The following is a 23,801-nucleotide window of genomic DNA, read 5'->3' on the forward strand; positions in this document are numbered from 1 at the left end:
CCTCTTCTTCCTCTCTGGGCCTCTGCCCCTCACTCTTCCTCCTGTACATTTCTACGTCATCCCATCTCTCCACCTGCCTCATCCTTCCTTCTCACTGTGGCACCTGACCCCACCTCTCTATCCAGCTCTGTCTCTTCCCATCTTCCCCGGACGCTCTTACCTTTTTTTTTTTTTTTTTAATATAATGGAGTATTTTGCTTTTTTTTTTTTTAGGAATTTATTTTTATTTTATTTATTTATTTATTTATGGCTGTGTTGGGTCTTCGTTTCTGTGCGAGGGCTTTCTCTAGTTGCAGCAAGTGGGGGCTACTCTTCACCGCGGTGTGCGGGCCTCTCACTATCGTGGCCTCTCTTGTTGTGGAGCACAGGATCCAGATGCGCAGGCTCAGTAGTTGTGGCTCACGGGCCTAGTTGCTCTGCAGCACGTGGGATCTTCCCAGACCAGGGCTTGAACCTGTGTCCCCTGCATTGGCAGGCAGATTCTCAACCATTGCGCCACCAGGGAAGCCCCGCTCTTACCTTTTTTATTGCTAGCAATACCTCCAAGCTCTATCCTGGTCAAAGTTTAGAGAGAGTGAGCACCAACGCCTCCAAAAAATACTCCCAGTTTTTATGCAACTTTCGTATATTTTGCCTCGATAGATAAAGGGAAAGGTATGTTTGGCATGGTCTGAAAGATAGAAGAAATGGATGAAAACATTAATTGTGGGAGGGTTATTTTTAGTCTTATCAAGAGAAATGGACATGAATGGAACACACGGAGCTGGGTGAGGAGATGCCTGAGGCTTCCGTCTAGGAGACAGTTACAGACATTCCCCCTTCATCTGGGAAGCCACGTGCGCCTCACATGAGGATAAACTGCACACCTGCCTTTCCTAGTACAGTATTTCCATCTTCCTATATAATCCACATTTAGAGCACAGCAACGGAATATGGAACCACGGATAGCACAATCAAAATACGTTTTCCCTCCATAGATGAATGGGAAAACACATCCATTACCTGAAGGAAGAAAGGCATTGTTCGCTTCTTCGGCTCTCAGGGTTTCACGATCTCTGCAGTAACTCTGACACAAGTCTCTGTTCAAGCTAGCCCATCATCCCCAAGGGCCTGCCCTGTACAGACCCCCTGCTAAGCATCAGGAATGTCAAGGTAAATATGGTGTGGTTCCTCCCTCAGGGACTAGGAAGGGTTCTTTAACTTTGGGCAGTTTCTACCTTAGCCTGTGGCACCAGCTCCGAAGCTCTGACCCTGGGTTCAGATTCCAGCCCCACCATCTACAGAATGCTCACCCTTGATGCTCTGTAGGGGTGCCACCTTGGGGAATGTGCACACATTCCTTCTCCTGAGAGGGTGAAGTTACCTCATGCATGTAAAGTACCTTTGGAGAATCACGGTCACAGTTACCATGCCGCACATGTTAGTTTGTTGCATTTGACTGCTGTTTTGTTGTCATTCTCTTCCAATGTTGATTACCTGGGGTAACTGCGAAAGGAACAGTGGTGTTCTCAGACAGCTGCTGATCGGGAAGAAAAGCAGGAGCAGAGGAGATGGATGCAGGGGGAGTGAGAACAAAGCAGGGGCACAACCAGAATACAATCTGCAGTAGGACCTGCCCTGCATCTCTAACTTTCATTTTCTATTATATTTTGAAGTCATTGTTTACCCTGAACAGATAGACTCAATGACTAGAGGGCTAAACAGAACAGATGAGTGGAGAATCTGACACGTTCTCATTGCTCTCCTACTGACACACGTGAATTCAACAATAAAGCTGAGACTCGGCTATAGCACACTGTTCACAGGACCTGCCCTGAGACCACACTGTCATTTCAAACAGTAAACTCTACATACATCAAAAACTCTTAATTTGAACAACATAACCAACCCTGGCTGTAGGCTGCCCATGTCTGGGAGATTGGAATGGATATTTAACAATGAGGCAGGGGTCAGGAGGGTTGTTAGTCAATAAGGCCTTTGGCTTTGGTGCCAAACTCACCTGGCTTTAAATTTCATAGAAGTTGCATGAAAATTAAATAAAATGTGAAGCCCTTGGGATATACTCAAGAAATGGCAAACATTATTTGTCACCGCTATTATTATTATCATTATTTTTACACATCAATCCTTGTCTGGGGCAGGCTGTTTCACACCAGTTCTAGCCCGTCTCCCCTCTCTCACCTCCATTCACAGGGTCCAGTTGTAGAAATACAGACACGCCAGCCCAAATCAGAAAGATCCCCAAACGCGGTGCCATGGCAGCTTGCTTTCCTGTGACTGACAAACGTCAGTCTGTTTCTTATATAACCCGTTACCCTGACACCCCTTCAAGCTGATAAGAATCAACCTCGCCGGGACGGTGCTTGTGCATTCCTCAGCCTGAGAGCATGCAGTTCAAGTTTATCTCTCAGATGGAATGTACAGGACATTGGCTGGCAGTTTAATGTCTCCGAGCCTCAATAGTTTGAAATGCATTTAAAATGAGATCAAGGTCCCCTGGTTAGGGCTCTGCGCTTCCACTGCAGGGGGCATGGGTTCGATCCCTGGTTGAGGAACTAAGATCCTGCAAACTGGGTGGCAGTGGCCAAATAAATAAATAATAAAGTAAGATGAGGCCAAAACGTTTGCAAGATTCTTGTCAGTTTCAGCCTCCTATGACAAGGCAAAGAGGAGAGGGAAAGATGAAAAGGACCATCTTCTCTCATGGGGTTTTCCCCAGCATCTGTCTCACCTGGTTTCCTGACTGCAGACTCAGCACCAGGCTCAAGGCCCAACCAGCTGGCCTGTTGGAGCCTCAGAGCAACCCCATAAGGCAGCCGTGCAGGTCTCCATGTGAAGGAGGAGGAAACCCAAGCTCAGAGAGCTCCTCAAGGCACAGGGTGAGTTAGGGCAGAGCCGGCTGTTGAAGCCACTCAGCCTAGTGGACCTTTTCAGAGAGGAAGATCCCCTGCCATGTTTCACACTCAACAATATTTATCTGCCCCACGTGGCTTCCCCACCCAATGCTTCCCTTGCTCTGAGCCTCCATTTCCTCACTTGCAAAATGCACATCACAATCTGTTCCTTACAGGGCAATGTGAGTTGTGTCTCTGAGGAACTTTACGCTGGTGTGGGGACTCTTTGCACAGTAGGTGCTCTGAGAACACCAGCTCACCATCGGTGCAAATCTATGGGTCCATTTATAAGTCTCCTCCCTTCTAGTTCTCTGATGAACACATCCTGGGTCTTGGAAAGCTATGCAGTAATGTTTTCCCTGAGGAGACAACCAGCCCTCATGCCTTCACTGAATGGGGTCCTTGAGGAATCTTTGGGTCTGTTGGGGGAATAGGCATTTCAAGGTTCTCACCATCTATCCCAGATCACTCCTTAAAATGAAGCCTTGATGGCTGCCTTTTAGGCCTGTATGAGTTTATTTTATTTTTATTAATTTTTAAAATTTTTATTTTATATTGGAGTATAGTTGATTTACAATGTTGTGTTAGTTTCAGGTGTACGGCAAAGTGATTCGGTTATACATATACATATAACCATTCTTTTTCAGATTCTTTTCCCTTATAGGTTATTACAGAATATTGAGTAAAGTTTCCTGGGCTATACAGTAGGTCTGTGTTGATTATCTATTTTATGTATAGAAGTGTGTATACGTTCATTCCAAACTCCTAATTTATCCCTTACCCCACCTTTCTAGGCCTGTGTGATTTTAAATTGTATGTGTTAACTTGACTGGGGTAAGGGATGCCAAGAGAGCCGGTAAAACATTATTTCGGGGTTTGTCTCTGAGGATGTCTCCAGAAGATACTAGCATATGAGTCAGTAGACTGAGGAAGGAAGATGGCCCTCACCAGTATGAATGGGCGTCGTTCAATCCCCTGAGGGTCTGCATAGAATAAAAAGGCAGAAGAAGGGTGAGTTCACTCTCTGCTTGAGCTGAGACATCCCTCTTCTCCTGCCCTTGGTCATCATTGGTCTTGGTGCTCCAGATTTCAAATTCAGAACAAGACTTACACCACTGGCTTTCCTGGTTCTCCAATTTGCGGATAGCAGATTGTGGGACTTCTCCACCTCCAATTCCTATAAAAATCTTTTCTTATATCTCTCTATATATCCTATTGTTTCTGGAGAACCCTGGCTAATATAGATTTTTGTGCTGAGAATGATTCTAAATGAACAACATGTTAAGGATGAGTTTTCTGAATTGGTTCTGAGGTTCTTGGAACTGGCTCTCTGATCTGATTAGATTTAAAGACACGAATGGGGAATTCCTTGGCGGTCCAGTTGGGATTCCGCGCTTCCACTGCAGGGGGCACGGGTTCAATGCCTGGTCGGGGAACTAAGAGCCCACAAGCCCTGCGGTGCGGGGAGAGGGGGCGTGGTGGTAAAAAAAAGACACCAATGACTTCCCAGTCATAAAAGATGAGCTCAGGAATTCAAACTTTTAGTCCAACTGCTGCCTAAATGACCTGAGTTTCTTGACCCTGATCTCCTATAGCTGCAGGGCTGAAATTGCTAAAAATCAAACATAGAACCCCATTCTGCCACTGGCTGATTTGGCAACTTGATCGCAATGCAAGTTGAACCCTCAGCTTCTCAGGGTGTCTACTGTTTTTTGTTTTGTTTTTGGCCTCGCCCCGCGGCGGGATCTTAGTTCGCCGACCAGGGATCAAACCCAGGCCCCCTTCAGCGGGAGCACAGAGTCTTAACCCCTGGATTGCCAGGAAAGTCTCTGTCTATTGTTAAATGAGGGCACTGATTGAGGAAGTTGGGATCCTGTAATTTGGAATGGGGACTGTGGGAAGACTCTGATGCAGGTGGAAGCATGGAGCCCCTAAGTTGTGATACGTCTTCTTTGCCATTGGATGAGGTTTTCCCACCCCCGGTGGAAGCTTCCCCCGCTCCAGTCCAGCAGAAGTGGCCTTCCAACCCCCAGTGGTGGTGACCTCCCAACACAGAGTGGTCCTTCCACCCACAGTGATGTAGGCCTTTCCACCTGGTCTGAAGGGATTAACCCTGCATCGCCTGAGCACACGGCAACCCTGCAAGACGATGCTGATTCTCCTCAGGGCCCACTCCCACCACGCCTCTTTGCTTCTAGACCTATTGTTACTAGACTCAAGTCCCAGCAGGCCCCTGAAGGTGTGGGAAATGAGGAGGTGCACGGTACTCCAAAGGAACTCCTTGACTTTTATCATTTATTCAGATAGGAATCTGGGAAACGCGTGGGAATGGATACTAAGTGTGGCGGAGAGTGGTGGAAGGAACCTAAAGTTGGATCAGGTAAAATTTATTGGTACAGGCTCTCTACGCAGAGATTCTGCTTTTAATATTGCAGCTCAGGGAGTTAGAAAGGGCTCGGACAGTTTAGTTGGTTGATTGGATGAAACATGGACCCAAAAATGGCCCATTGTGAACAAATTGGAAATGCCCTACTTCCCTTGGTTTAATGCAGAGGAAGGAATTCAGAGGCTTAGGGAGACTGGACTGTTAGAGTGGATTTGTTATTTAAGACTGTCAATGAAAATAATCAGTAAACAATCTGCAATAGGAATAGAAAAGAGTTTTATTCGAGCCAAACTGAGGACTATAGCCCAGGAGACAGCCTCTCTCAGATAACTCTGAGGAACCTCTCTGGAGAAGCACAGTTTTCAGCACAGTTTTATATAGTGTCAGAAGAATATGAAACAAGTTAGGGGTACATTTCTTCAAGGTTTCAAAAAAAACCAGTCAGCATATACATAGCGAGTCAGTATGGCCTGGGCCCCTGGGAAGGGAGTCTTGTAGAAGGAGTATCAGCATTGGCGTCCCAGGAATGGAGGCATTTCATCTTTATTTTTAACATGGACAGTCTTTACTTATGGTCAATGCACCCTTATCTTTAATAATTAAAGCAGATGTACAATGTATATTTGATAGGCCACAAACAGGCTGTTGTAGTTAGCGAAAAATTCAAGTTAACTCATGTGTAAGCCAGAAGGACTTCCCCAGCCCTCAATATGTGAACATTTCTTTGATCAAGACCCACTCACACCCACTTTGGGAAACAGAAACAGAGTCACAAACATAGAAAACAAACTTCTGGTTACCAAAGGGGAAAGGGGGTGGGGGAGGGATACATTAGGAGTTTGGGATTAGCAGATACAAATTACTATATATAAAATAGATGAACAACAAGGTCCCACTGCATAGCACAGGGAACGATATTCAATATCCTGTAATAAACCACGATGGAAAAGAATATGAAAAAGAATATATATATGAATCACTTTGCTGTGCATCAGAAACTAACACAACATTGTAAATCAATTATACTTCAATAAAATTAAAATATTAAAAAAATAAATTATTTGTCTTTCCTGATTATTTCTTTCTGGAGATATATTCTGACTCCTCAATATGAGGCTCTCTGGTCATGTCCTGCTAGTTTTTTCGCTCCCTACTTGCACTTAAATTGTCCATCTCTTCCCCAGGGGAATGTAATCTTTGGAAGGATAAGTTGGACCGGGCTCTTTGCCCTGGCATCAGTCCTGAGGGCAGAACCTGGCACATACTTGGCCCTCTGATGTTTTTCAAAAGGCATGTTGCCCTTTAAAAAAACCCAGATATTCTAGAAAAGTAATATATAAGTTACTAGCTGGGCTTGAATGAGGCAAAATTAAATTCACAGGTGCCAACACAGGAATAGAAGTAATTTAAAATGTTCAAGTCATATTAAATGCATGACTATGACTCCAAATTGCATTTAGTGTGGTTTGTATTAAAGGATGTAAAAAGTACACCCAAGACAGTTAAATCTCCTGTATTCCATATCCCACTATTTTCTGGTTGTACCAAAACCAAACAAACAAACAAACAGAAAACAACTAGCAAATGATTGTACGCTTTTAAAAAAACTACACTTAACAAATGGGATGAGGTAGGATTGCTTTCTTTTTTTGGCTGTGTTGGGTCTTTGTTGCTGCGTGCGGGCTTTTCTCTGGTTGCAGCGGGTGGGAGCTACCGGTGCGCGGGCTTCTCATTGCCGTGGCTTCTCTTGTTGCAGAGCTCGGGCTCTAGGCGCGCGGGCTTCAGTAGTTGTGGCTTACGGGTTTATTTGCTCCGCGGCATGTGGGATCTTCCCGGACCCGGGCTCGAACCCGTGTCTCCCGCATTGGCAGGCGGATTCTTAACCACTGCGCCACCAGGGAATCCCGGGATTCCTCTTTCTTAAAAATGTTTCTAGAGCTACTAAAAACTTGCATTTACAAAGGAGTTGAAAAAAGTATTCCTCTGGACTATACAAGAAGGGAAACAGGGACCACTGATAAGGCATGGTATATGATATTAATCAGACTTCTTTTTCTCCTTCTTCATCAGAGCCTGGATTCTCCTTGTTTTTAGTTTCTCCACTTTCTGCAGGTAAATCTTTAGTTTCTTGGTTAGGTACTTCAGCCTGTTTTCTCTCTGTTCCCCTTTTCCCTTTTGTTTGCACTTTTTTTTTTTTTTTTTCCTGTCACCTTTTTGACTTCCTTTCCACTTTTGCAGCAGCAGGTTTAGCAGACCAGCCCTCCCATCTCCTCCTGGGCTCCTCCTTCATAGTCTTGGACATCATGGCTCTGGGGAGGGTGGGTGCCCCGTGCCTACCTGAAGGGCACGCTGAGATCCTTCCCAAGATGGGCTGCCTGGCCCCTGTGCTCCTCCCACCACCCAAGCTGCTGGGACCCTTGGCCAAGTAGGGTGGTGGGAGGGTGGTGGGAGGACCAGATGGAACTGGATTAGACCTGTTATTGATTTTTTCTTCTTTTCTATTGTATTTTATTTTTTTGCTTTGCTGAGCAGCTTCTGGGATCTTAGTTCCCTGACCAGGGATCGAACTCATGCCCCCTGCAGCGGAAGTGCAGAGTCCTAACCACTCACCACCAGGGAAGTCCCTGTTATTGATTTTTAATATAATTCCATCGTGGTATGAGAACATAATTTCTATGACCTGAGTCCTGCCAAATTTACTGTGACTAAATTTTTGGTCCAGAATATGGCCTATCTTGATAAATGTTCCATGTATACTTGAAAAGAATTTGTATTCTGCTCTTGTAGAGTGCAATGTTCTACACGTATCAATTATGTCACATTGGTTGATAGTGTTATCCAGTTCTATTATATACTTGCTGATCTTCTCTCTGCTTGTTCTATCAGTTACCGAGAGCAGGGAATTGAAATCCTGAACTATAATTGAGGATTTATGTTTCACTCTGCAATTCCTTCAGTTTTTGTTTCACAGATTTGAAATTCTATTATTGAGAGCATCCAAGTTTAATAGTTGTATCCTCTTGATGAACTGACTTGTTCATATGAGGTGATCTTTATCCTTGATAGTGTTCTTTGATGTGAATTACGCTTTGTCTTATATTAAAATAGCCATTCTAACTTTGTTTGAACTAATAGCATGGACATGGTGAGTTTTACCTTGTTTGGTGCTGGATATTTTTTGTCTACCTATACATATTATTGAGTTTTGTTATCAAATTCAGTTTAGCTATTTGGAAACAGCTGGATCCTTTTGGTCTTGCCTTTATGTTTTGTTAGGCAGGTCTGGAACAGTGCTCATCTGGGGCTAATTATTGCCACTACCGAGGCAAGACCTTCCTGTGTCCAGCGCCCCGTAAGTTATGAATATTTCCATTCTGGCCGATGGGAACAGTCATTATTCCCTGCCTGATGTGAGGGCCAAGCCTGACCTCTAATCCTTTCAGATTGTTTTTACCCCAGTCCTGGTAGTTTCCTCACCCATATGTGATGGTCAACACTCTTCTGCAGATCTCCAAAGTTCTCTCTCTGTGCTGCCCTCCTCTCGCTGGTGTTCTGGCCTGTGAACTCAAGCTGCCTTGATTTCCTCAGACTCTGAGATCTGGATTATCCTTGGCTCAGACAGGGTGCCAGACTCCACCTGAGTTCTCTTTCCCTGTGCTATGGACTGGAAATTCTCTCAAGATAAAAAGCTGGTGTCATCACAGGGTTTGCCTTGATTCCTTTCCCATCTCTCAGGAATTACTGCCCTTTGTTGCTTGATGTCAGGTGTCTTGAAAACAATGTATTTTGTCTAGTTTTTGTTTGTTTCATGTAGGAGGATAAATTTAGTCCCTGTTACTCCATTTGGAGCAGAAGTGGAAGTGTATCATTTTATTTTTAACCTACCTGTATCATTGTATTTGCAATGATTATCTTGTAGACACCATATAGTTGGTTCATGTTTTTATTTTTTTATTTTTATTTTTTAAAAATATTATTTATTTATGTATTTTGGCTGCTCCGGGTCTTAGTTGTGGCACTCAGGATCTTTAGTTATGGCATGTAGATTTCTCAGTTGTGGCATGCGGCCTCCTTAGTTGCCCGACCAGGGATTGACCCCGGGCCCCCTGCATTGGGAACGCAGAGTCTTACCCACAGGACCACCAGGGAAGTCCCTATTTTTAATCTTTTCTGATGATTAGTCTTTAACAATTTAATAATTGGTCTTCCATGGTGTTTTTAGCGGTTGTTCTAGGGAGTATAATACTCATACTTAACTCTTCACTATCTATTTATAATCAATATTTTGCCACTTCAAGTGAAATGTAGAAACTTTATGATCGTATAGATTCCTTTACCCTCTTCCTTTATGTTATAGTTGTTAATGGGAGAGGCATTTAATTGAGATTTCACGGTTGGTACAGTATTTCAGTGTCATTGTGACAACAAGGAGGGAGACAGAAAGAAAAAGTCATTAGAGGCAAGATGGTTAAGGGTGGAGACCCAGTTACTGGGTAGTAAGAGAAAGGATGGAGAGGAGGCAGTGACAAGGGTGAAGTTATCAGCTGAGGACGGGACTTTTTACAGGGACTGGTTGATACTGACAACAAGGAAGGGTGCCATGTGATAGAGTCTGATTCTGAAGGCATAAAATCAAAGCAGTTGGGAGTAATATTGGACTAGGACCAGAGACTCAGCTTCCTCGTGCCAAAAACACACATTGGAGGCTTCCCTGGTGACACAGTGGTTAAGAATCCTCCTGCCAATGCAGGGGACACGGGTTCGAACCCTGGTCCAGGAAGATCCTACATGCCACGGAGCAACTAAGCCCGTGCACCACAACTACTGAGCCTGCGCTCTAGAGCCCACGAGCCACAACTACTGAGCCTGCGAGCCACAACTACTGAAGCCTGTGTGCCTAGAGCCCATGCTCCGCAACAAGAGAAGCCACTGCAGTGAGAAGCCCTCACGCTGCAACGAAGAGTAGCCCCTGCTCGCCGCAACTAGAGAAAGCCTGCACACAATGAAGACCCAATGCTGCCAAAAATAAATAAAAATAAAAATAAATAAATTTATTTTTAAAAACCACACATATTGAGATTTTGATTATGGCTTAGGATGTGGGAGAACATGGAAGACCTTAACTTCTGCAATAACACCAAGAAATATCTGGACATTATAAAATGTCACACATTGGAAAATTAAAGAGAAATGGAAAGGGAATTCCCTCGCGGTCCAGTGGTTAGGACTCTGCACTTCCACTGTAGGGGGCACGAGTTCAATCCCTGGTCAGGGAACAAAGATCCTACAAGCCTCAGGGTGTGGCAAAATGAACAAATAAACAAACAAACCCCCCAAAAACAGAGAAATGGAAATGGATACAAGAGAGCCCCTCTGGTTACCATAGAAGGGAGCCCTTCATAGGTGACTGGCAAGCCATGGCAGCTTCCTGAGGCAAATCCTGGGTCAGGGAGTTGAGAGGTGGAGGAGAATATCTGTCAAAGACAGATTTTACTGTGTCCACAAGAAGCCAGTTGATTTACTGGTGACAGCAGGAACAGATGGGATGGATTGGAGTCTGGCAGACCACCAAACACAAAATTAGTTTTCTCAGTATAATAATTCTCTCCTCCATCTCTACTCCAATTTTATCAAGAAAAGGTAATTTAAGGTAATACTGAAAAACAGAAAAAGTGTTATCAGTTTGTGCTTTTTTTTTACAGCTTCATTGACGTATAATTGACATATAGTACACTGCACATATTTAAAGGGTACAATTTGATGATTTTTGACATATGTGACCACCCCAGAAACCTCACCATTACCACAGTCAAGATAATGAATGTATCCATCACTCCAAAAGTTTCTTTGTTCTCCTTTGTAATCTATTCCCCCCTCCTTCTCCATTCTAGATAACCACAGATCTGCTTTCTGTCACTGTAGATTTAACTTTCGTTCTCTGAAGTTTAATATAAGTGCAGTCATACAGTATGGACTCCTTTTTGTCTAGCTTCTTTCATTCGGGATAATTATTTTAAGATTCATCCACGTGGCTGTATGCATCAATAGTTCATTCCTTTTTTTACTGAGTAGTTTTCCATCATGAAGACATGTCATAATTTATTTATTTTTACACTGTTGATGGGCATTTGAGTTGTTTCCAGTTTTTGGCTATTATAAATAATGCTGTTATGAATATTTGTATAAAAATCTTTGTATGGACATATGCTTTTATTTCTTTTGGGTAGTACCTGGGAAAGGAATGGCAGAATCCTATGGCAAGTGTATGTTTAATTTTTTAAGAAATTTCCTAAGACTGGGAACAAAGCAAAGTGTCCACTCTCACTACTTTTATTCATTGTACTAGAAGTCCTAACCACTACAATAAGAAAAGAAAAGAAATAAAAGGTCGACATGCTGGAAAGAAAATAAAAAAACTGTCCCTATTTGCACATGACATGATTGTCTACTTAGAAAATCTCATGGAGCCCACAAAAAAGCTCCTAGAACTAATAAATGAGTTTAGCCAGATTCAACACACAAAAATCAATTGCACTTATTTTCTATACCAGCAATGAAAAATTGAAAACTGAAATTTAAAAGTACCATTTACAATAGCCCCATAAAGGTGAAATAACTATGACTCTAACAACATATGTTCAGGACCTGTATCCTGAAAACTGCAAAAGTAGAATTCTCATCCATTGCTAGTGGGAATAAAAAAATGATACAAGCACTCTGGAAAACAGTTTCTCAGTTTCTTGTAAAGTTAAACACACTCTCGCCAATATGACCCAGCAATCCTACTCCTAAGTATTTACCCTAGAGAAATACAATTTTATGTTTACATAAAAACTTGTACCCAAATGTTTACAGCAAACACTTGTACACAAATGTTTACTTTATAACTGCCCCAAACTAGAAACAACCCAGATGTCTTCAATGAGTTAATGGATAAACAAACAGTGGTATGTCCATACAATATAATAATATTTCTCAATTAAAAGGAACAGCTGTTGATATACACAACATGGATGAATCTCAGAGCCATCATGCTGAGTGAAAGTAGTTGGTTTCAAAAAGTTCCATTCTGTATGATTCCATTTCTATGACTTTTTTTGAAAAGACAAATCTGTAGTGATCAGAGAACAGATCAGTGGTTGTCAAGGACTTGGATGAGGGAGGATGTGATTACAAAGGAGCAGAACAAGAGAGTTTTTGAGATGAAGAAACTGTTCTGTATTCTGACTGTAGCGTTGTTCAATTAATTAATTAATTAATTTTTTTGGCCATGCCAAAATTGTTTTTGGCCACACGTGGCTTGCAGGATGTCAGTTCCTCGACCAGGGATTGAACTCGGCCACGGCAGTGAAGGCCCCGAATCCTAACCACTAGGCCACCAGGGAACTCTGTGCCTTGTTTAATTTATACAAGTGATATTTCGCTGCAAAGGGAATTTCTTACTTTTTAAAAAAACATAATGCAGGGCTTCCCTGATGGCGCAGTGGTTAAGAATCCGCCTGCCAATGCAGGGGACGCGGGTTCAAGCACTGGTCCGGGAATATCCCACAAGCCGCGGAGCAACTAAGCCCGTGTGCCACAACTACTGAGTCCACGTGCCACAACTACTGAAGCCTACGCGCCTAGAGCCCGTGCTCCACAACAAGAGAAGCCACTGCAATGAGAAGCCCACGTACCGCAACGAAGAATAGCCCCTGCTCGCCGCAACTAGACAAAGCCCGCGTGCAGCAATGAAGACCCAACGCAGCCAAAATAAATAAAAACAAAAAAACCCATCTCCCACTCTGACATCGCTGCCCCAAACGAGGATGTGCCCACCTGGCCACTATAACATCATTGACAAAAGAGAGGAATTTTCAAATTCTTACTTTCTGCAGTGCCCATCCTTCTTAGACTTCTACCTCTTTTCTTGTCTACTCTCTAGAACTTACTGTCTTTTTTTTTCACATCAGCATCAAGTTTCAGGTAATCGGCTGCAGTTGATGGTGGTTAGTTTTGTTGTTGGAGAGGGGTGTGTGTGCATGTGTAGTGGAGTTTGGTTCACTTCAATAAGCAGAAGACCCACAACCTCAAGTTGCCAGTCACATCTTATGGGTGCTGTTAAGTTGTAAAGCTGTTGGAAATAATGCCTGTCCCTGAAGTGCTGCTAACTTGACAGGGGAGATTATACGTTGTGTGGGAAACTGTAAAATATTGAAGGAAGGCTAGCAGATGTGCTGGGGCTATGCTGAGGGAGATCAGTGGGTGCCAGAGAAGTCTGGAAAGGTCTGCTGGAGTTGGCAGTGAGATGTCTAGTGGGGCCCTCTGGGGTGGGTAGGTGAGAAGAGGAAATGGAATTTCAGGGCGGAGAGGACGTGAACACAGCCCTGGAGGGAGCAATGAATATCATGTGTGATGATGGAGGCTAAATCCGGGTGGGTGAAGCACATGTACGGCAGGGTGATATTATGCTATTACTGTTATCTCCCCATGCCCCCATTCTTTGTACTAATTCTCTTGCCCCTTCTCCTCCAGTCAGTCAGTAGGCCTATTACCCTAGAAATGCAAAGAGCCAGAAATACCTTCATGTTCAGCCCTGAAATTTCAGAGTAGGCTATGTAAATTGAAGTTGATGTAATTCCAAAGGCCCAACTTTTGACTTTTAGGCTTGGAATTTTTAAGTTTCAGTCTAAGAATGAAGGCTTTATGGCATGATTGTTTTGTTTGTTGTGGGATCTCAGTTCCCTGACGAGGGATTGAACCCCAGCCCTGGGCCCTTGGCATTGAGAGTGCAGAGTCCCAATCACTGGACCGCCAGGGAATTCCTATGGCATGATTGTTGGAAAAAGTGGATTTGAGAAGAATGTGTGATAGTGGTCTGTGTATGCTGGGTGATAAATTGCAGGGTCTAGGCCGCATCTCGTTCTCAAGTACCTTGGGAGAAAGCAAGTCTCTATGAAAGGATCTTCTCTCCAGATCTTCAGGAATTTCATCACCTATATGGGATTCCTAGGCTGCTTTAGATTATTTGAGAGCAGTTGGAAGAGGCCCCGAAGTCGCTAAGAGGGATGGCAGAGCTTAACAGGGCCTGCGTGTAGCCCATGAATCCCCAGACAGGGTTGAAGATTTCCCAGTGGAAGCCAGCAGGAATGGAAGCTGAGAACCAGGCATCAGTAAGAACCTGGACATGAGCAGCATGAGAGGTGAGAACTAGACAGTCACCTCCTGCCCACCAGCACTATAGCAAAGCCCTGGGTGAGGAGAGTGGAAAGGAAAACAAGCCCTGAATTGACTGAACTTAGATCTGAAATGACTGAGAAAACCCTGACATGACCGAGTTTACTCAGACTGGTTAAGTTTCTACCTACCACTAGGTAGAATGGGGGATTGTTATAAACAAAATTATCATAAAAAGAAATAATATATTTAAAAACAAAATTATCATAAAAAGAAATAATATATTTAAATAGTTTATATTATATATTTAAAAATTAAGAAAGTTGGCACACTTGAGTTTGTGGACTGAGAAATTTGTACATGCTGCGTAAAGCTCTCTGGCATATGATAGATATAATTTTAAAAATACCAAAACAATTCACAGGCCAAATTTTTGAAAATTGTGGCTATCCTCCATTTACTCAGGAGTATCTTCTGCAACTGTCTTCAGTGCCATTAAGAAGCCAGTGTCCTATGGGAAACAGCTACTTGGCTTTTTCGGTTCGTTTTTTGTTTTTGATTTTGTGTTTTACCCCAAATAGTACTTACCAGTCAAGGCTCTGAATGCTTGTAATTTCCCAAATTTATATGTCCCCTTATTAAGTTAAAGTTTTATTTGTTGGTGTTTCCCTCTTTAGAGAGATTCACCAAACTGACACAATGGAGAACTGGATGCCTGGGAACAAAGATAACGTAGTAGCTGGAGTGGGCCTTTAACTCAAATAGTAAGAACTAGAGAACTTTCTAGAAGGAACTTGGCTGGACTATACTGTGATCAGACTCCCCTGTCCTTTGTGGGAGGGGTCAACAGTTTGTATTAAAAGTCTCTCCTCCCACTCCCAGTGCAGTTTATTGCATGTCAATTAAGCCTCAATAAGGCTGTTTTTTAAAAAAATGAAAGAAAGTCTGTTCCCCTTTACTCTACCTTTTACTTTGCTCTATACAGCTGCTATATCACTGGAGTCTTTTACAATAACATAGGCTTTATGTATCCTTGAGTAATAAGTTAAATAAATAAGCATAAGAATGTGAAAAAAGAATCTCCCCACCCAATAGTTTTACACCAACATTCATCAGACCCTACTGAGCCCCAGGTCCCTCCTAAGTTCCTTCTGTCCACTGAGGAGGCATTAAGTAGTCAGCAGAGATGGGAAGGAATGATGTAAAGTGGGCAAGGGACAAACAGGATAGAGGGAGATGGGGCCACTATAATTGAAGAATTTAGAGTCTGATTTTTCTCATTCTGCCACACCTCCCAGGGAAATATTAGAACCCCAAAGCAGGTGACATTGGCCTTACAACTGGGTTGGGAGCGTTCTGGAGGAGGACAACATTAGCCTCTTGTCCAGCTAGCAAGAGAAGGACACCTATTAGAGTGAAAGGAAAACCAGACTTTAGGTCAAAACATCAGAGTTCTGGTCCTGGCTCTGCCCATAGCTATGTAAGTGTGACAAATTCATTAAAGTTTTCGAGATCTTTGATTCCCTTTCTGCAAAATGTGTAGATTGGAGAAGATGAATTTTAAGGGCCCTTTTAGCTCAATAGTGCCACTTCTAGTTTTGAGGCATACACAGATCACAGCAGAAACTTTATTAGAAATGTCAAATACATCCACTGGAACTGTTCTTCAAACTTCCACCTGCTCCTCAACTTGCTGATGACCACTCAAAAGAGATGTCCAGTGACCCGGGACCAGAAGCACCTACTCAACGGACAAGCGGTTGCAGCAACAGCGGCAGCAGTAGCTCTAACCTCCAAGCTGAAGTGTGAAGCCATGTGGCCCCACTTTCAACCTTTCGGGGAGAGACAGACCTGAGTGGACACGTTTCCTTCACCCACAGGGGCCCTATTGTAAAGATCCCAGACATCAGCCTGCAACCATCTGCGGATGTACAGCCTTTGATCTCCAAAGGTGCGCTGAGGTCTCCTGTGGAACAAGGAAGGATGGGGAGACACATAGATGTTTTAGGAAATCAGAGAGGAGTCCAGTCCTCCCTCATTCCTGGAACCCTGAGTGTCAGAACCTCTTGGGCTACACTCAGATGTCTGGTTTTCCAGCCTCTGAAACCATCAGATGTTCAGTTTACCTCCAGTGACCTGAAGTTTTCCTTGATAGCATCGATTTGTATCGTTGGGGCAGGGAAGAGAAGGAGCATTCAAACAGGACCCCAAAGCCAGACAGGTTGGGCAGCGGAGGGCTGTTGACTCTCTGGGAGCTGAAGGGGGAGAGAGAGGGACAAGTAAGGGCGCGTCCCGCCTCTCGAGTTGCCTCCCCTTGCTGCCTTCTCTTCCTCAAGTCTTTCCTGCTGATGCCTCTCTACTCAAGGACTATTACTACCACCTCCCCACCCCTCTCTGACTGATCTCTGTGCTGTCAGAACCCCATCCAACATGACTTCCAAACTCTGTGCTCAGGTGTGGAGATACAGATATGAAAAGGACACAGTTCCTGCCATCTAGGATCACTGCCTTGAAGGAGACAGACATGTAAGTAATTATCTACCATACAATTCCGTAGGCATTGTGTCCAAGGTCTAGTGGCAAAGAAATGGAGGAGGACCTAAGTACCTAAAATAATTTGGTTACGTATTTTGCCAGAGCAGATGCCTGAGTCGAGATGGAGGAAGAACAGAGATTAGCTATGTGGAAATGGGGGAGGGGGAGGGGGGGGAGGGGAGCAAGGGAAACAGCGAGGACAGAGGGCTGGAGGTGTGAGGCGGCTTGGTGGATGGAGAATTGTGAGAAACTGTGGTGTTGATACGCAGCTGGTAGGCATAAGTGGGACTGGACTGTTTTTTATAGCCAGCGTCTATTCTGATTGGTCAGTACCATCTCCACTGTTAAATATTTTGAATCCTAGCCCCAACCAGAATACAATAAATGAGAGAAGGAAGAGAAGGAAATGAGCTGAAAAGATAGGTGGGGTCAAATTTCTATAGGCCTTGAGGACCAACGGGGGAATTGGGCTGTGGCCATGCGGCAAGGCGGAAGCAATGCTTGTTAGATTGATGATGCCGCCACCCTGCTCAGAAACCTCCACTGACACTGTATTGCTTAATGAACCCCATTTACACTCCAGCCTTCACTGATGTCCCTCTGCTCGGAGCAGTGTTTCCAGACCTCAAGGTAACAATTTAGAGAAAGAAAGACAAGGGGGCTTCCCTGGTGGCGCAGTGGTTGGGAGTCTGCCTGCCAATGCAGGGGACACGGGTTCGAGCCCTGGTCTGGGAAGATCCCACATGCCGCGGAGCAACTGGGCCCGTGTGCCACAACTACTGAGCCTGCGCGTCTGGAGCTTGTGCTCCGCAACAAGAGAAGCCGCGATAGTGAGAGGCCCGCGCACCGCGATGAAGAGTGGCCCCCGCTTGCTGCAGCTGGGGAAGCCCTCGCACAGAAACGAGGACCCAACACAGCCAAAAATAAATGAATAAATAAAATAGGTTGCAGTTTCTTCAAAAAATAATAATAATGAAATAAAAAAATTTAAAAAACAAAAAGAAAAAGAAAGACAAGCAATAGGTCTGAGGTCCTTTTGTGTATGGCCCACTTGGACCTAAGCTGAGTAAGAACACAAACAAGGAAGACCTCCCGTTTTTTCAGGGGTGTATAGAGCTTCTCTCAGCACCCATCTCTCCCCTCCCAGGGTACCGTCAATCTCTTCTGTCCTCCATAACTCATATAAGTCCTCTTTGTTGTTGCAGAAGGAATCCTCACAGTAGTTACTGTAGGAGATTGCGACTAGGCCAGGGGCTGGCGTGTGCTGGATAAACGTTATTGCCGGTGCCCCGTCTGAGCTGCAGCCCTTAGTGGCCAAAATTGCTGTCTTGGTCCCTGCTGTGAGACAAGAGGGGAGGAAAGTGGATGGGGGGGCGGGGCCTAACGTTTGGCCTGGGGAGGGGGGAACCACATTAACATGGACATAATCCCCTTCCTCCCTGCCCCGTCCCGCCAGCCCAAGTGCCTCTTTCTCATTTTACCAGCTTTAATGATCAGCACGGTTTCCTGGCACAATGCCCCATTGTCACAAGTCTCAACTTTGTCTGTGGTCCAGTTAAATGTCTCTACTGGATCTGCTTCTAAACCCACGAATGTACTCTTTTGACAACGCAATTTTTGTGCCACTGGGGAGAAAATGAGATAAAATTAAGCGCTTGCCCTTCTCCGTGGGGCCCCAAACCACTCCTTTTTCACCAGAAATCCATCCTCCGTGACCCAGCCGCTCTCCCCCCACATCCCCAATACATACAGATCAAGGTCGGGGCTCCCAGGAGAAAGAGGAACAGTAAAACCTGGAAACGACAGGCTCCCATGGCTTCTTTTAGAGACGTTTGGAAGAACTGATCAGGTCTGTGATTTGATGGAGAAGAAGCTTTTCAACCACATGGAACGAGATTAAATCTAAATTCTGACAACAAGTACTGACTTCAGGGCAGAGTTTACGGGTATATAAAACGATGATCTCTAAAGTCAGTCTGTCCCGATCTAGCTTGTGAGTTTGGGCAAGTTAACTAGTTAACAAGCCTCAGTTTCCCTAGCTGTACTTGTCAGACTCAGCCACCTATACCAAGCTCAACAGCCCCCTACCCTCCAATCTCTGGATCCGTAATCTGGCCCAGAGGCCCCTTCTCCCTCAGACTCCGAAGTCCAGGTTCAAACCTACACTCTTTCGAGGCCCAAGAACCTCAGTCCCCAGCCCCCAACTTCATCCGAACCCAGGATTCTGAGATCTCAGCCCTGTCCTACCTAGGGACCCAGGAGTTTGGGTGCAGTCACCTTTTCTGTCAGGACGCATGATTCTGGGCACCCAGCCTCTCCCCCTCTCCGACCCAAGAGCGCAGGGCCCCGGCCCTCGCCCCCCTCAGCTCCAGGAGTCCCGCACGCCCCGCCCCGCCCCCCGCCTTCTCTTTCCTCAGGACCCAGGAATCTGGGCCCCCAGACACCCTTTTACTCTTTAAGGGACCAGAATTCCTCCTGGCTTCTATATGATCTCACAAGAATCTCCCTGTGCCGAAGGAACGCCCGGGCCTTCTCCTTCTGGTCTCTCCGAGGCACGGAAGGCGGGGCCTGCTTCACCGGACAGATCACTCGAAGCCCCGTTGGTCGATACGAAAGCATCTGATGAGCTCATTGGCTGAGCCTGGAGGAACGCCACACCCCATTGGCCTATCCCTGGCTGCCTTGCCAGGTACGCATGCGCAGGACGCCAAGGGGCCGGCAAGCCGGGGGACCTAGAACTCGCTGGTCTTTGCCGCGCTAGGTCGGCAGTGCGGGGCGGGCGGTGCATCCCCAAATGGCCTTGCTTACACTTTTCTCTCTTTGGGTTATGGAGTCCTTACTTCTCCAGCCACACTAGGAAGTTAAACCCTTGGCTTTCACCCACTGAACTTTTCTCCCTGTCCAAATTGCCTCGCATGTTTCCAGCCTGGCCCCTGCCCCAGCACCCATCCAGTGGCCATAGCCGCTGGGAGTCAACTTGGCTTCCTCACCCATCACTTGCAATGGTCCCTGCTCAGCTCAGGCCTCATGATCTGAACACGTCATGGCACCAGCCTCCTCCGTGACCTTCTGGAAGGCTGAATAGGGTAATGCGGGCTTCAGTGTTACTTCCGGCACCCCTGAATGACAGATTGCCATCATATCTAACCCACGTGTCGGTGTCAGTACCGTGAACACGTTGTGTCATTCAGATTTCTTGTTCATGGCTGGAATATCCTATTTCATATATATATATATATACACATATATATGTGTATATATATGTATATATATATATAAGCTTTCTGATGTAACATGAAGTAGAGATGCCCTTTGTGTTCTTTCAGACTTGGTACTGTTTCTGTGAGTTCTATGGTATAAATGAACATTTATTTTTAATAGAGAAAAATGCTGTAATAAGAATGGTGTTGGTAAAACTCTAAATTTTATGTAAAAATATATTAAGAGTTTTCAATTGGGGACTGTTAATATTAAGAATATTATTATTAATATGGTTATTAACATAAATATTAGGAACAGTTCATATATACAGTAAGAGAGAGTTCTGGTCCCAAAGACCCTGTCTCTCAGGACCCAGGACTCTGAGCCATTCTCCCTTCTTCTTGGGACTCAGGCCTCCAGCACTCACCTCCTTTGAGCTGTAACAGTATGTGGTTTTCCTGGGTCATTGTGTACCTATAGGTGTGGTGCAAGGTCTCGGATCTTGGCCACAATTGCCAATGCAGGACTAATGGGTTAGGGGAAACTGGAGGGCAGAGAGGGTGGTTGGGAGCTGCACAGACACCTGCTTCAAGCTCCAGAATCTTGTCTCAGGGCCCTCATCCCTTCCCATGCCTCTGACTGGCACTCACCCTTCCTCTTCTGTCCTAGCCCCAAAGCTGGCTTCTAGCACCTGTAGTGAAGGTCATCTTAAATAATCTCTTGGCCTGTTAATTAGTTTGCTGAGGCTGCCATAACTAAGTACCACAGATTGAGAGGCTGGAAGTCCAAAATAAAGGTATCAGCAGGGTTGGTTCCTCCTGAGGGCTGTGAGGGAAAGATCTCTTCCAGGCCTTTCTCCTTGGCTTGTAGATGGCTGTCTTCCTCTTGTGTGTTCACATCATCTTCCCTCTATGCATGTCTTTTTAAAAAATATTTATTTATTTATTTATTTTATTTTTGGCTGCGTCAGGTCTTAGTTGTGGCGCCTGGGCTCTTCATTGCAGCCTGTGGGCTTCTCTTCTAGTTGTGGTGCGCGGGCTTAGTAGTTGCGGCTCTCTAGTTGTGGCATGTGGGCTCTGTAGTTGTGGCACACAGGCCCTCTAGTTGTGGCTCACATGCTCAGTAGTTGCAGCGCATGGGCTTTGTTGCCCCGCAGCATGTGGAATCTTAGTTCCCCTACCAGAGATCGAACCCACGTCCCCTGCATTGGAAGGTGGATTCTTAACCACTGGACCCCCAGGGAAGTCCCCTTCTATGCATGTCTATGTCCAGATTTTCCCTTAGTATGAGGATACCAGTTGGATTAGGTCCCACCCTAATGTCCTTGTTTTAACTTCATTACGCCTGTGAGGATCCTATTTCTAAATAAGGTCACTTTCTGAGGTAATGGAGGTTAGGACTTCAACATGTGAATTTGGGGGCAATACCACCCATAACAGCCTGTTAGAGAGACTTGTGTTACAGGTGAAGCAGTGAGTGCTGAATAGCGCTCCAGGGGCATCCTGCTACCATTTTGTAATTTCTTCTGTGTTAACCTCATTCCTGATGCAGCCTTTGCTTCCCACAGAGGCTACCTTGATGGCTGGTGAAGGAGGGTGTGAAGATGCAAGACTGAGGGGGTATCCCTGGAGCGAGTCAGGGGCTCAGAGGCTCACTCAGGGATTCCAAATAGGCCAGAACAGTGAGCTGAATCTGGGTTCCCTGTTAACAGAAGGTATATGTAGTGCATCCCAGTGGGTGAGTTTGTAGGGGAAACAGCCCTTTCTACCCAAGCCTACCCATCTGATTCTATTATGAGGAGAGTAAGGATCAGATATAGGTTCAATTCTTAGGGGGGATGTAGGATTTCTCCTGCCTTCAGGCTTGCCCTGTCTTTGACATCTTTGAGTGATTCCACATCAAAGGATCTGGGAAGAAAGTGCCCCCTTTCTCAGCCTGTGTCTGTCCCTCCAAGTCACAGGCTTGGGAAGATGATCACATTCTTAATTCACACTCCAGGTGACCTGGCCATAGGGTCCCTCCATCTCAGGTTTAGAAGGAACCTTGGAAGTGTAAGACCCCCTCCTCTATTCTTGACCCCATCTCTGTTTATACACCTGTAGGGGCCTTTCACCACCACCCCTGTGGGAGAAGTGGCTCTGCCTTTTTGGTGTGAGAGAAATCCCTGGATCTTTCTTAGCCTGAGCTGATCTCTCTTCCTTTCTGAGCCTCAGTTTCCTCATCTGGAAAATGAGGAGGTTAGTCTAGAGCAATGGTTGGCAAATTATTTGTGACATTATATGGAACATAAAATGAAAACAAAATGAATCGAATGGCTAACGTATAGTGAGGACATCTTTTTTAACCACTAACGGGACCATCATTGTTCACCTGGATTATTGCAATACGTGCTGCCCTTGCCCCACTTCAGTCTATTCCCCTCTTGGTATCAGAGTGATCTGTTAAATATAAGTCAGATTGTGTCACATCTGTGTAAAGCCTTCCAGTGGATTCCCATTTTACCCCAAGAGAGAGTCTAAGTCCTTAAAATGGTCTGTAATGCCCTACTCTGTCCCCATGTCCTGTTCTGCCCTCTCTCGCTCCTTCTCCACCCACACTGGGCTCCAGGCTGTTCCAGGAACACATGGCGGGCACACGCTGACCTCAGGGGCCTTTGCATATGCTCCTCCAGCTCTCTGAAACCATCCTCCTTACTCCCACTTCCTGCCTTCACTCATGTCTCTGTTATAACAGCACTCTTTGCTGACTCTTGTTCAGAAGAACAGCAGCTGTGTCAATCTCAGACCCTTTGCTCTGCTTGAGTTTCTTCTGAGCACTTATCATTGCCTGACATATTATTTGTCTCTATTTATTTCTATGTTCAGTGACTACTTTCCCCAACAAGAAGGTAAGCTCCACAAAGGCAGGGGGTTTGGTTTTGATTTGTTTATTCCCTGGTGTATCCCCAGCATCTACGACAGAGCCTGGTAATAGAAGGGGCTTGTTAAATAAATACACATCACGTTGGGGAATGAGGCTCAAGGAGATGGTGACGCTCAAAAGCTGGGACTAGCACCCAAGTCTCCGATTCAGACACTAGGCTTTCAACTGCTGGGCTCTTCCGGACTGTGCCGACCCACCGTTCTCACTGGGACCACCACCCCTGATGGGGACAGTCAAGGCCACTCCTGTTTCAGCCCTTCAGTTCTACTTCAATATGGGCTCTTGCTGTGGCCTATTTTGAGCAATCTATGTGCTTGCACCCAGCCTTCTCTGACCCCCAGGCCTTCACAGGAGCTGTTCTATCACCTGGGATGCCCTTCTGTCCTCTACTTATTCCCTGACGTCGTGTGCTCCTCCCCCTCTGTCGCCTGGTCTTCCTGATGCTCAGTGAATATTTGCTAAACTGTTGATGTCCAGAGTCTTTTGTCTATGCCTTTGTATTAGGACTTTTTGCTTTACGGTACAATGGCTGTGTGTGTGCGTGTGTGTCTGTGTGTTCATGTGAGTTTGTGTGTGCGCTTCTGTACATGTACATGTCCGTGTCTCTGTGTGCACGTGTGTGTGTGTGTGCATGTTTCTCTGTGTGTACATGCCTGTGTCTATGTGTATGTTATGTGTACATGTATGGCTGTATGTGTAGACCATGT

The 23,801-nt window shown here is 45.2% G+C and overlaps 3 protein-coding genes across 3 annotated transcripts in view; 1 reads left to right on the forward strand and 2 right to left on the reverse strand.

Annotated features, from left to right (window-relative positions):
• Positions 1–235: 235 nt before the first annotated feature.
• LOC309648090 (seminal plasma protein pB1-like) lies at positions 236–14,229 on the reverse strand. Its single transcript, XM_082436185.1, has 2 exons — positions 2,164–14,229; positions 236–796 (listed from the first exon to the last, which is right to left on the reverse strand). The coding sequence occupies exons 1-2, from the start codon at positions 2,255–2,257 to the stop codon at positions 531–533; spliced, it is 360 nt and encodes a 119-aa protein (XP_082292311.1). The 5' UTR covers positions 2,258–14,229; the 3' UTR covers positions 236–530.
• An 887-nt stretch (positions 14,230–15,116) lies between these two features.
• On the reverse strand, positions 15,117–19,404 carry TEX101 (testis expressed 101). The gene is given in 5 exon segments (XM_082438880.1): positions 15,117–16,402; positions 16,563–16,691; positions 18,124–18,309; positions 18,453–18,618; positions 18,622–19,404. Coding segments are annotated over 5 exon segments (789 nt in total). The 5' UTR covers positions 18,709–19,404; the 3' UTR covers positions 15,117–16,181.
• A 96-nt stretch (positions 19,405–19,500) lies between these two features.
• The window catches only part of LOC309649170 (cell adhesion molecule CEACAM1-like), a 46,219-nt gene continuing 41,918 nt past the window's right edge, over positions 19,501–23,801 (forward strand). The window contains exon 1 of the mRNA XM_082438878.1: positions 19,501–19,660. The gene's annotated coding sequence lies outside the window, so the exon portion shown is untranslated. The remainder of the gene's footprint in view (positions 19,661–23,801) is intronic.

Source organism: Balaenoptera physalus, assembly GCF_965194825.1.
Source record: "Balaenoptera physalus genome assembly, chromosome: 19".
Classification (NCBI taxonomy): domain Eukaryota; kingdom Metazoa; phylum Chordata; class Mammalia; order Artiodactyla; family Balaenopteridae; genus Balaenoptera; species Balaenoptera physalus.

Bases quoted from the DNA above. Each gene is read 5' to 3' on its own strand.
- LOC309648090 (XM_082436185.1), bottom strand. From the start codon at position 2,257: ATGGCACCGCGTTTGGGGATCTTTCTGATTTGGGCTGGCGTGTCTGTA. The intron at 797-2,163 runs GCTAGAACTGGT...TGTAACTGTCTC, and splicing joins AGGTGAGAGAGGGGAGACGG to CTAGACGGAAGCCTCAGGCA.